Consider the following 14,352-nt stretch of genomic DNA (forward strand, 5'->3'; position numbering starts at 1 on the left):
ATTAGATTTTTTAATAGGTTTATAATCAGAAACCATCAACTTTATTAGACTTTATTAGGTTTATAATCAGAAGTCATCAACTTTATTAGACTTTATTAGGTTTATAATCAGAAGCCATTAACTTTATTATACTTTATCAGGTTTATAATCAGAAGCCATCAATCTCATTAGACTTTATTAGGTTTATAACCAGAAGCCATCAACTTTATTAGACTTTATTAGGTTTATAATCAGAAACCATCTACTTTATTAGAGTTTATTAGGTTTATAATCAGAAGCCATCAACTTTATTAGACTTTATTAGGTTTATAATCAGAAACCATCAACTTTATTAGACTTTATTAGGTTTATAATCAGAAGCCATCAACTTTATTAGACTTTATCAGGTTTATAATCAAAAGCCATCACCTTTTTTATTATTATTATTATTATTATACAGTATTTATAAAGCGCCAATAGTTCGCTCAGCACTGTACATTACAAAGGGGGACAGAACATGTGACAGAACAATACCAATACAATGCAGAACATGAGGGGCTTTATTAGAGTTTATTAGGTTTATAATCAGAAGCCATCAACTTTATTAGACTTTTTCAGGTTTATAATCAAAAGCCATCAACCTCATTAGACTTTATTAGGTTTATAATCAGAAACCATCAACTTTATTAGACTTTATTAGGTTTATAATCAGAAGCCATCAACTTTATTAGGTTTATAATCAGAAGCCATCAACTTTATTAGACTTTTTCAGGTTTATAATCAAAAGCCATCAACCTCATTAGACTTTATTAGGTTTATAATCAGAAACCATCAACCTCATTAGACTTTATCAGGTTTATAATCAGAAGCCATCAACTTTATTAGATTTTTATTAGGTTTATAATCAGAAGCCATCAACTTTATTAGACTTTGTTAGGTTTATAATCAGAAGCCATCAACTTTACTAGATTTTTATTAGGTTTATAATCAGAAGCCATCAACCTCATTAGACTTTATTAGGTTTATAACCAGAAGCCATCAACTTTATTAGACTTTATTAGGTTTATAATCAGAAACCATCAACTTTATTAGAATTTATTAGGTTTATAATCAGAAGCCATCGACTTTATTAGATATTTATTAGGTTTATAATCAGAAGTCATCAACTTTATTAGATTTTTATTAGGTTTATAATCAGAAGCCATCAACCTCATTAGACTTTATCAGGTTTATAATCAGAAGCCATCAACTTTATTAGACTTTAGTAGGTTTATAATCAGAAGCCATCAACTTTATTAGATTTTTTAATAGGTTTATATTTAGAAACCATCAACTTTATTAGATTTTATTAGGTTTATAATCAGAAGTCATCAACTTTATTAGGTTTATAATCAGAAGCCATCGACTTTATTAGGTTTATAATCAGAAGCCATCAACCTCATTAGACTTTATTAGGTTTATAATCAGAAGCCATCAACCTCATTAGACTTTATTAGGTTTATAATCAGAAGTCATCAACTTTATTAGACTTTATTAGATTTATAATCAGAAGCCATTAACTTTATTATACTTTATCAGGTTTATAATCAGAAGCCATCAATCTCATTAGACTTTATTAGTTTTATAACCAAAAGCCATCAACTTTATTAGACTTTATTAGGTTTAGAATCAGAAACCATCTATTTTATTAGAGTTTATTAGGTTTATAATCAGAAGCCATCAACTTTATTAGACTTTATTAGGTTTATAATCAGAAACCATCTACTTTATTAGACTTTATTAGGTTTATAATCAGAAGCCATCACCTTTTTTATTATTATTATTATTATTATACAGTATTTATAAAGCGCCAATAGTTCGCTCAGCGCTGTACATTACAAAGGGGGACAGAACATGTGACAGAACAATACCAATACAATGCAGAACATGAGGGTCTTTATTAGTGTTTATTAGGTTTATAATCAGAAGCCATCAACTTTATTAGACTTTTTCAGGTTTATAATCAAAACCCATTAATCTCATTAGACTTTATTAGGTTTATAATCAGAAACCATCAACTTTATTAGACTTTATTAGGTTTATAATCAGAAGCCGTCAACTTTATTAGGTTTAAAATCAGAAGCCATCAACTTTATTAGACTTTATTAGGTTTATAATCAGAAGCCATCGACTTTATTAGATTTTTATTAGGTTTATAATCAGAAGCCATCGACTTTATTAGATTTTTATTAGGTTTATAATCAGAAGCCATCATCTTTATGAGATTTTTATTAGGTTTATAATCAGAAGCCATCGACTTTATCAGGTTTATAATCAGAAGCCATCAACTTTATTAGATTTTTATTAGGTTTATAATCAGAAGCCATCGACTTTCTTAGGTTTATAATCAGAAGCCATCAACCTCATTAGACTTTATTAAGTTTATAATCAGAAGCCATCAACTTTATTAAACTTTATTAGGTTTATAATCAGAAGTCATCAACTTTATTAGACTTTATTAGGTTTATAATCAGAAGCCATCAACCTCATTAGACTTTATTAGGTTTATAATCAGAAACCATCAACTTTATTAGAGTTTATTAGGTTTATAATCAGAAGCCATCAACTTTATTAGAGTTTATTAGGTTTATAATCAGAAGCCATCAACTTTATTAGACTTTATTAGGTTTATAATCAGAAACCATCAACTTTATTAGACTTTGTTAGGTTTATAATCAGAAGCCATCAATTTTATTAGATTTTTATTAGGTTTGTAATCAGAAGCCATCAACCTCATTAGACTTTTTTAGGTTTATAACCAGAAGCCATCAACTTCATTAGACTTTATTAGGTTTATAATCAGAAACCATCAACTTTATTAGAGTTTATTAGGTTTATAATCAGAGGCCATCAACTTTATTAGACTTTATTAGGTTTATAATCAGAAGCCATCGACTTTATTAGATTTTTATTAGGTTTGTAATCAGAAGCCATCAACCTCATTAGACTTTTTTAGGTTTATAACCAGAAGCCATCAACTTTATTAGACTTTATTAGGTTTATAATCAGAAACCATCAACTTTATTAGAGTTTATTAGGTTTATAATCAGAGGCCATCAACTTTATTAGACTTTATTAGGTTTATAATCAGAAGCCATCGACTTTATTAGATTTTTATTAGGTTTATAATCAGACGTCATCAACTTTATTAGATTTTTATTAGGTTTATAATCAGAAGCCATCAACCTCATTAGACTTTATCAGGTTTATAATCAGAAGCCATCAACTTTATTAGACTTTAGTAGGTTTATAATCAGAAGCCATCAACTTTATTAGATTTTTTAATAGGTTTATAATCAGAAACCATCAACTTTATTAGACTTTATTAGGTTTATAATCAGAAGTCATCAACTTTATTAGACTTTATTAGGTTTATAATCAGAAGCCATCGACTTTATTAGGTTTATAATCAGAAGCCATCAACCTCATTAGACTTTATTAGGTTTATAATCAGAAGCCATCAACCTCATTAGACTTTATTAGGTTTATAATCAGAAGTCATCAACTTTATTAGACTTTATTAGATTTATAATCAGAAGCCATTAACTTTATTATACTTTATCAGGTTTATTATCAGAAGCCATCAACCTCATTAGACTTTATTAGGTTTATAATCAGAAGCCATCGACTTTATTAGACTTTATTAGGTTCATAATCAGAAACCATCTACTTTATTAGAGTTTATTAGGTTTATAATCAGAATCCATCAACTTTATTAGACTTTATTAGGTTTATAATCAGAAACCATCAACTTTATTAGACTTTATTTGGTTTATAATCAGAAGCCATCAACTTTATTAGACTTTATCAGGTTTATAATCAAAAGCCATCACCTTAATTATTATTATTATTATTATACAGTATTCATAAAGCGCCAATAGTTCGCTCAGCGCTGTACATTACAAAGGGGGACAGAACATGTGACAGAACAATACCAATACAATGCAGAACATGAGGGGCTTTATTAGAGTTTATTAGGTTTTCAATCAGAAGCCATCAACTTTATTAGTGTCAGGGCAGGGCTTTGGAACGGACAGGTAGGCCTAGTGGCAGGGTAACGCACTGGCTAACGACAACCACCACCAACAGACCGAAGTCCCTCAGGGCGCGGAGTCTAAGTCCCAGGCTGCCCTTCACCAGGGCCCCTGATGGTGGGGATGGACTTGACGCAGCCAGGAACCAGGTCGCGGCCCCCGAGACACCCCGGCTGCGGTAATGGCCGCCGCCAATGGCGTGTAGCTGGTGAGAATGACAATAGCGTAGTCAGGCAAGCTGGGTCAACAACAACGGGACAAAACAGTACAGAACAGTAGACAGAGAATCACAGGTCACGGGCCGGGTTCAGCAACGGAAGGTCAGATCGAAGGAAAACACAGAGAATGGTCTAGTCACAAGCCGAGTCAAATACCAGAAGAGTCACGAGCATATACACAGAGCTGTAGCAAGACAAAGACACAAGACACAAGTGCAAAGAGCATGTGCGGATCACAGGCTTATATGTACTCAGCCACACCCCTCTGGGGGATGGACCTCAGAGACCTGAAGGCATAAAAGCCTCCCACCATGCTCAGCATAAATCCAAGATGGATGCCAGCACATGGAGTAACATAACCTCTGGGAAAAGGTAGGACCTTGAGAATTAGACTTTTTCAGGTTTATAATCAAAAGCCATCAACCTCATTAGACTTTATTAGGTTTATAATCAGAAACCATCAACTTTATTAGACTTTATTAGGTTTATAATCAGAAGCCATCAACTTTATTAGGTTTATAATCAGAAGCCATCAACTTTATTAGACTTTATTAGGTTTATAATCAGAAGCCATCAACCTCATTAGACTTTATCAGGTTTATAATCAGAAGCCATCAACTTTATTAGATTTTTATTAGGTCTATAATCAGAAGCCATCAACTTTATTAGACTTTATTAGGTTTATAATCAGAAGCCATCGACTTTATTAGATTTTTATTAGGTTTATAATCAGAAGCCATCATCTTTATTAGATTTTTATTAGGTTTATAATCAGAAGCCATCATCTTTATTAGATTTTTATTAGGTTTATAATCAGAAGCCATCGACTTTATCAGGTTTATAATCAGAAGCCATCAACTTTATTAGATTTTTATTAGGTTTATAATCAGAAGCCATCGACTTTATTAGGTTTATAATCAGAAGCCATCAACCTCATTAGACTTTATTAAGTTTATAATCAGAAGCCATCAACTTTATTAAACTTTATTAGGTTTATAATCAGAAGTCATCAACTTTATTAGACTTTATCAGGTTTATAATCAGAAGCCATCAACTTTATTAGACTTTATTAGGCTTTTGCCAATGTGCCAGGTATGTAGATCAGAATGGGTTACCATACTGGAGTGCTGTGTGCCACTCAGTCAACAAAATCTTACTTGAGAAATGTTGATGGTCGAGACGATCAGCCAATGCAAGCACCATTATGAGATTTAGACGTTTGGTCTACAAATGTAACATTTAGACAGGACACATTTGAGTAGGCAAATTGGGATTGGTCATCCAAATGTCCTCAACCCCAAACCCAGCTATTAGCAAGACAAAAGATGGCCAGAGCAGACAAGTATCCATCTGTTGCCAAAGGAAATCTGACAAAGGTGTAGTTTTTTAAATCACTGACAACACATTTGTTCAGTTGAATAGCCTCACCTAATAGCCAGCCAACAAAGGCTTCATAAAGGCACACACTTCATAACTTAACTTCAGAAATAAATTCAGCACTAAACATATATCAGACATCACAGTGGCTAAATGGTTAGCACTTCCGCCTGGCAGTACTGGGGTCATTGGTTCAAATCCCAACCACGGCACCACCTGCCTGGAGTTTGCATGTTCTCCCTGTGCCTGCGTGGGTTTTCTCCGGGTACTCCGGTTTCCTCCCACACTCCAAAGACATGCTGGTAGGTTCATTGGATCCTGTCTAAATTGGCCCTAGTACAGTATGTGTATGTATGAATGTGAGTTAGGGATCTTAGGTTGTATGCCCCTTGAGTGATAGGGACTGATGTGAATGTACAATATATATGTAAAAGCGCTGCGTAAATTGAGGGTGCTATATAAGTACCTGAAATAAATAAATGAAATATGCAAAATAAACCATATATAAAATTAACATTAATTCCAATCAGTGAAATACAAATAGGATTCAGAATATGTCCATTCAAAATAGTCCCATTAAAAAGTGCAAGAAAAACCCCCCAAACTTAAAGGTAGAGAAAAGTCCCAAAATGATCACTGTACATGGAATATTCCATACGACACCAATAGTGAATGAGCCAAAATGCTTACCAGATGGTATAGACCCTCAAAGGATTTGAGTGGTTGAACAACGCCTTTGAAACAGTACTCACTAAGGCTTCCCACACTCATACATCACGGTCTCCCAAATGCATCGTCTTCAAATAATTACACTAAATGCGCTCCTCATTGAAGGCATAAAAACAATTCCTAGTGTAGTAATCCCAATTTAAATGTATTAAAAACAGAAAGTTTGCACTTACACAGGTATGAAATTGATATTCATATCTAAAAACATCACATCGGGACCACAATAGCAGGCCATGGCACTTCTGCGTGATGACGGCACACATGACATAAGCCCTGCCCTGCACGTTTCATCATAGAGTGACGTCGTCAGGGGCATTTTGAAGACCCACAAATGACTAAACCTATCACGTACCTGGTAGCAGAGCCTGATATGATGAGAAAGGCTTCTCTTATACCTCTGACTCAGGGCCTCTGGTAGAGTAAACAGAAGGCACACGAGTGCCTGTAAGTCTTGTTATCAGCAGAGCAGGTGTCGCGCTGGGCAGGTGAAGTCGTCAGGGGTCTTCAGTAAATCAGGCAGATTGGCAAGCAGCTGGGCACAGACGGAAGAAGACTGGTACTGGCGACAGCAGGCAGCTGAGATGGCAGGAACAGCAGAGTGGTAGGCAGGTACCAGTGGCAGCAGGCAAAGTAGCAGAGTCAGGCAGACCAGGTACAGGGCACAGGCGTAAGCGTGGTCTAGGTACAAGGCGGGTGTGGAAGCCGATCACTGAAGCAGAAACCAATAGAACAGACAGAATCAGAGGTCAGTGGACAAGCCGCGATCAGTGCAAGCAGAGTTCAGGGGGTAGTCAGGACAATCTGGGCCAGCAACTGGAATCAGGACAAAGGAACACAGGATACACAGGAGGCTGAAGACAAAGCAGAACTGATCCTGAGCACTAGCCCAGCTTAAATAGCCCATTTGGCGCAAACCAGGTACGAGCAACAATGTGTGCGCACATATGCACGTGCGCATGAGTATGTACCCAATTTCTGCAAGCAGGAGAGGGAACGTGTATTAGCCTGTGCACAAAAGTCCGTCCAGACGAGCCATCTTGTCTATTGGCATGCCTTTGCTGAAAAAACCTTAACAACACTGGAGACCAAATTTACAGACAAATGTCACTAAGATTGGACTAAGACTTGTGTGTGGGCCAAAATGTGTTCGAAATAGGTCAAATCGCAGAAGAGCTGGGGTGTCGAGGACCTTGGCACTATCAAAAAATTAGCAAATAACTTGCATAAACACAAACCAATGTTGTTAAGGTCTACCACCTTAGGCCATGCATCATTTCTCAAAAAGGCTAAATAAACAGCACTATAGGCTATATGTTGTACCCATCCTGCAATGGAGAGCAGTTCAGAAGGTGTGGCTTCACTCTGTTTAATCAAAGACAGCTTATCTTTCTAATCCCTGAAAACAGACTGTCTGAAGGTGTCCCATAACCATTAGATTAAGATCTGATCTTGCTAAATATGGCCAGATTGGAAGAATGTCATCAAATTGGGCACCTGTTTACACCAATCTACCTAGCCAGGAAAAACATTGATGTGGGGGTCAGAAAGAACATTGAGGTGGGGGAGTGCTCAAGGACAAAGGGATATCCCACCACAGTTTATTCTTGGAGAGTCATCCAGCCAACTGTAGCCAGCTTAACCAATGTCACAGATCCCTAGCTACATGACAGGTAGACATTTTATCTCCATGTGACTGTCTCTTTGGTTTCACCACTAGACTGTGACATGGAGGAGGACGACAATGAGCTTGTAGAAGACTCTCCAGAGGAACCCTCCAACCCTGAAGAATGGTTTTCCGACAGTGGTGATGCTACCACCCCTGACACAGCATACAGCGGTGACAGGTTATTTCCATGCTACCAGTGTAGTAAATGTTTCACCAGGAAGTCGAGCCTTATCCGGCATCAGAGAATTCACACGGGCGAAAAGCCATTTCCCTGCTCTGAGTGTCATAAACGTTTCACACGCAAAGCCACTCTTCTGGAGCACATGAGGGTTCACACAGGAGGGAAGCCATTTGTGTGTGCAGCGTGTGGGGAAGGCTATGCGCAGAATTCAGAACTCATCGCCCACAAGAAGACGCACGCAGAAGACAAGCCACTGACATGCATGGACTGTGGGAAATGTTTCCAGCAGAAGTCCGATCTTGCTGTCCATCGGAGGATCCACAGGGCCAAGACAACTTTTACATGTTCCGACTGTGGCAAAGGGTTCATCCAAAAGTCTGTGCTCGTCATTCACCAAAGAACTCACACAGGCGAGAGGCCTTATTCCTGCAACGAGTGCGGCAAAAGTTTCACACAGAAGTCAGACCTAGTTGTCCACCGGAGGACCCATACAGGAGAACGGCCCTTTATGTGTGTTGAGTGCGGGAAGAGCTTCACACAGAAGTCAACGTTAGTTATCCACCAGAGGATCCACCGGGGGGAAAAACCATTTACCTGTGGGGAGTGTGGAAGACGGTTTACTCAGAAGTCCACTCTGGTGACCCACCAAAAGCTTCATACACCATTGAAGTTGTTACATTGCTTTTCCAGAAATCCACAGTAGGTGGTGGGGACCTGTAAATGCACTTTTGACTCAACCGACCCAAGCAGCGTTAAGGAGGGTGCTCCCCTTTCCAAGAAAGCTTGGAGGACAACTGTTGGTCTTTGAAACTGAGCCAGATTAAGAAACTTGGACCTTTTATATGGGCACTTACTGGAGCTCTACCAGAAGCCATTCGATCGATAGGAGACCTAGACGAAGACCCAGATCACACCAGAAAGACTGAATCTATCAGTTGAAACACCTTGGAGTCAGCCATGAGGATTTTAAGCACACTTTGGAACCACCCACAAAGATCTCAAGCACATCTTTGGACCACTAATGAAGATCTTCAGTACCAAAACATCTGGTTCTCCTTGCAATCTTGCTGACACAAGAAGTTGACGCAAAATGAATAGATTTATACTTTTTGAAAAAATGGAGAGGAGTGAAAGTTGCTTTGTTGCCATGTCAAGCAGTCAGTTGCCCGTGATTTTAGAACAACGTCAGCTGGAATCTGATTGAGAACACACGTTTCATCACTATTTATAGATGAGACCCACATATAACATGTTTTTTAAATAAAATATATTCAAAGAACGTAATAGTGGTTTGAGTCCACTCCACAATTTATTTTTTGGGGGTTTTTTTGTGCGAAACTGATTGGACATGAGATTTATATCTGCAAGATATTACCTTATGAGTGCACAGCTGGCTCTGCCCCTCAACCAGTACAGAACCAAACAAGAGACTTGTCCTCATAATGCATTATCCTATGTACCATAAATTACAAAATCCAAGGGAAAAGAAAGAGTTGGTAATTAAGGCACAGAGACCTCACCACGAGTTCCTAGGAGTTGGAGGAACTAAGCAAGTGACACCCTTGTGCCAGTATCCACACAAACCTGATATATCACACTTGGGTGAGCCAAGTTGGCTAAAATGTTTTTACATCAGGCTGTACCACCACTTTACACTTTACTCTGTTGCATGTCTTGTATCTGTTGTAGCATGTAGTAAAAGATGCTTGCAAAAATATACAAAAAAAATCTAAACAAGAAGGAATCTTTAATTTAATAAAAATATTTTAAACCTAAAATCCTAAGCAATTTAGCATTTACAGGAACCAGTGGCTAACAAAGAAATGTCTTAAAGGAAGGCTCAAGTTTCTATCTGTTGTAGCATGTAGTAAAAGATGCTTGCAAAAATATACAAAAAAAATCTAAACAAGAAGGAATCTTTAATTTAATAAAAATATTTTAAACCTAAAATCCTAAGCAATTTAGCATTTACAGGAACCAGTGGCTAACAAAGAAATGTCTTAAAGGAAGGCTCAAGTTTCTAAATAAAAATTTCGATTGTTGATACAACTGTGCCCCCAGGTCACACTGTTTATAGGGGTTAACTTTAATTAGGAGTAACGATGCAGGATTGTGTATAGGTAGCAATGGCTACCCTGTAGCTTGGCCCATGGGGGAAGGTTGTGTGTAAGATACATTTTATCCCCTAAGCCAAATACATTTTATCCCCTCCTTCCATTCTTGAGTTCTTTGTGATCAAAAACAGTATAAAAGATTAAAAATAAAAACATTATCAAATTTTTATATATTTATATACATTTAAAATTGTGAAGAACATTGATAAAATTTAGCCTGTGGACTTACAAAATGATAGGTGATGCCCAAAGCAACTGCCTTCAGTTCCCACCGTCAGTCATCATAATTGGCCCACCATGAGGCCATTAGGAACATCTTGATATAGCTTCAAAAATGTTTTTGAAGGGCCACCTTCCCTGACAAGTGTCATCTGTTGATGTCCATAGGGTACTTAAGGGCATTTGTTAACAAATACTCTGTACTTGCTGGCCACAAAAGCCATACCAAGGTGCCAACCCCACAAGGTAGGGTCAGCACCTTGTGGATGAGGCTTGCTAGTGGTGTAGGAACTTGACCCCTTTAGTCAACCAAAATAACAAAATCACTTTGGTGTTTTATGATCAGAAATAAACAAAATTCTGTAGAGATGTTATGGTGTGGTATATCCTTGGCTGAGATCCAGGTGAAGTTTACCCTCCTGAATATATGTTTTCGACCTCTGTATCACATACGTCCCATCCCTAGCTTCTAACTCAGAACAAAATTCCTAACTGTAGCCTTTAACACACAACCTAAACCCCTTTCCTAGCCTCCAACTCATAACCCAACCATTGCCTGTTATTCACAAGCAAAGTCCTACCCTAGCCTCTAGTTCAAACTAACTTCAACTCCAGACTCCAACTCACAAGCCAACTATTACTCCTAGTCACAACGCAAGTCCTAACTTGAGCCTATAACTCACAAACTTACTTTTAAACCAGATCTCCAATTCACAGACTAACGCCTAACCCTAGTCTCCAACCTACAACCTAACTCCAAACCCTAGCTTCTAACTTACAACCTAACTCAAAACCCTGGTTTCTAACATACAACCTAACTCCCAGCCTTAGCCCCTAACCTAAATTCTAAACCTAGCCCTAAATTCAATCTAACTCCAAACCCTAGCCTTGTACTGCACCCAACTCCAAACCCTAGCCTTGTACTGAACCCAACTCCAAACCCTAGCCTAGTACTGAACCCAACTCCAAACCCTAGCCTTGTACTGAACCCAACTCCAAACCCTAGCCTGTAACTCACAAACTTACTTTTAAAGCTAATCTCCAATGAACAGACCTATTCTCTAACCTACAACCTAACTCCAAACCCTAGCTTCTAACTCATAACCTAACTCCTAACCTTAACTCAATCTGACTCCAAACCCTAACTTCCAAACTCTAACCTTGTATGCAACCTATCTCCAAACCCTAGCCTAAAGCCATAAACTTACTTCTAAATCTAGTCTCTACAGATTAACTCCTAACCCTTGTCTTCAACCCAAAGGCTAGCTCCAAACTCCTGGCTTCTAACTTAAAACCTAACTCCTAGCCTTAGCCCTTAACATAACCTAATTCCTAAACTTAACCTTGAATTTAATCAAACTCCAAACCCAACCCCTAACCCTAGCCTCTAACTCAAAAACCTACTTTTAAAACTAATTCCCAATTCATAAACTAACTCTCAACCCTAGTCTCTAACCTATGACCTAACTCCAAAATCTAGCTTCTAACTTACAGCCCAACTTCTAGTCTTAGGCCCTAACTCGGCTTCTAAATATAGCCCTGAACTCAGTCTAATTCCAAACCCTAACCTTGTATGAAGCCTAACTCCCAACCCTAGCCTCTAACTCATAAACCTACTTCTAAATCTAGTCTCTACAGACTAACTCCCAACCTTAGTCTCTAACCTATGACCTAACTCCAAAATCTAGCTTCTGACTTACAGCCCAACTCCTAGCCTTAGGCCCTAACTGAGCTTCTAAATCTAGCCCTGAACTCAGTCTAATTCCAAACCCTAACCTTGTACAAAGCCATATCCCAACCCTAGCCTCTAACTCATAAACCTACTTCTAAATCTAGTCTCTACAGACTAACTCCTAACCTTAGTCTCTAACCCAAAACCTAACTCCAAGTCCTAGTTTCTAACTTACAATCTAACTAGTAACCGTAGGTGTTAATTCAACCTAACTCCTAAACCTAGCCCTGACTCAACTTAACTCCTAAACTATTCTTTAACTCACATCCTGAATCCTAACCCCAGCCTCTAATTCACAACCTAACCAATACCCCTAGAGTATGCACTAAGCTAGATCTAGCCATTTCTTTCACACTGAAAATGTTCGGTAACAAAACTGTGTCAGAACTTTCAGACCTGAAGTACGACTTGTGGATTTGTAAATTGTCTGGATCAGACTAGGTTGAGGGGACCTTTTTGTCAGCAGGAATGATGGGTTCAAAATTTACCCCTCTTTTTTTCGTACCAACTATAAAAAGAAAAAGGAGTGCCCATGAAAGAAAAACATGACTAATAATACATTATACTGTATATATTCAATATAATTTTGGTCAGGTCACTCAAAATTATGCTTTCCCAATACAGGAATGGTTGGGCATTGAGGGGTTGAAGGAACCACTGGCTGGAGAGTCTGGTGATCAGAACTTTACTGTGATGTCTAAAGCCTCACCCAATGCTCACTGCCACCTGATTCTTCTTTTGATCAAATGAGGAAGATAAGCTTCTCTCTGATAAGGTGTCCATTGACTACCATGGCAGTTGCAGGCCAAGTCTTTCACAGGAGATATCCCATTGCTGGGACTCCTAGGAACTGTACCAAGCCGCTATGTGGTCCCAGCCACCAAAATTCCCCCAAATGTGGATCATCAGTTTTGAGTGGATGCCACCTTCAAGAAAATAATTCAACATGCAACTATCAAATATAAAATATAATGAAAGAGGTGCAATGCTAACAAACCATAACAATTTAATGTAGGATATAATGAACAGTCCCAGCCATAAACAAATGGTGCACTTCAGTTGGAAAAAGTGTGATAAAGTCCACCTGTAAAGCCTCAATAGGTTGCACTGTAGGTATGGATGTTTAAGGAGGAAGAGCCTTCACCAACCCAAATACACAGCCTCTTACCAGAACATATTGACCCCCTTGAAAAGGGACGGTCAAACTGTGCAGATAAAAACCAATATAAACATCAGTAAAGGACTCCCCACCGATCTTTCCTCCAGGACTGGGTTCTGAAATATTCCAGAGTGATGTAGCCTAATGAGCAGGAATGATCTCCGCAGATAATAGCTGACTACGTCACTGGTGAAGAAACACGTTGGGTGGAGCTACGGCGCATGACATCATTGCGCACCAGGATGTGGGGGCCATCTTGTGGGTTGGAAACATCTTACCTGGTTTGGTGATATGCTGTTTTTACATTTGCTAGATGTACGCGCAATAGAGGTTTCCTCTTTTTGGGCTATTATCTGTGGAGATCATTCCTGCTCATTAGGCTACATCACTCTGGAATATTTTGGAAGTGAGTCCTGGAGGAAAGATCGGTGGGGAGTCTACGCTGATATTTATATTGGTTTTTCTCTGCGCAGTTTGACCATTCCTTTTCAAGGGGGTCAATATAGAAATATTTTGGAAGCGAGTTCTGGAGGAAAGATTGAAGGAGAGTCCACTGATGTCCATATTGGTTTTGCCGTGTCCAGTATAATGACCTGGTACATCTATGCAATGTTCTAGATAGGTAGAGGAAGGCCAGGGAAATGAACCGGATGCTCACTTTGTAACATACGTTGCACTAATTACTTCCCGGAACAGCTTTAGGATACCTGGCTTTTACAGGGGTCCAGTCCCCAAAAGAAACATCATCTAATAATGGTAATCATTCTTTAAATCATTTCCCATATTTTGCTGAGAAAACCAAACTAACAGTCACATTAGGACAACTATTCAAAAGGGCACGTTGACCAGACACCAGAGTCAAATAATAAAACACTAACATTAAATAACAAACCATCGAGAAAGCA

The 14,352-nt window shown here is 38.2% G+C and overlaps 1 protein-coding gene across 1 annotated transcript in view; it reads left to right on the forward strand.

Moving 5' to 3' along the window:
• LOC149466095 (uncharacterized) overlaps positions 1-10,001 on the forward strand; it is a 129,815-nt gene extending 119,814 nt beyond the window's left edge. The window contains exon 23 of the mRNA XM_089672696.1: positions 8,094-10,001. Within this exon, the coding sequence (XP_089528822.1) occupies positions 8,094-8,926 (833 nt within the window). The 3' untranslated portion in view covers positions 8,927-10,001. The remainder of the gene's footprint in view (positions 1-8,093) is intronic.
• The last annotated feature ends 4,351 nt before the right edge of the window (positions 10,002-14,352 follow it).

The sequence above is a fragment of the Staurois parvus genome, unplaced genomic scaffold (assembly GCF_062004578.1).
Source record: "Staurois parvus isolate SC_StPar_1 unplaced genomic scaffold, SC_StPar_1.0 ptg000132l, whole genome shotgun sequence".
NCBI lineage: Eukaryota > Metazoa > Chordata > Amphibia > Anura > Ranidae > Staurois > Staurois parvus.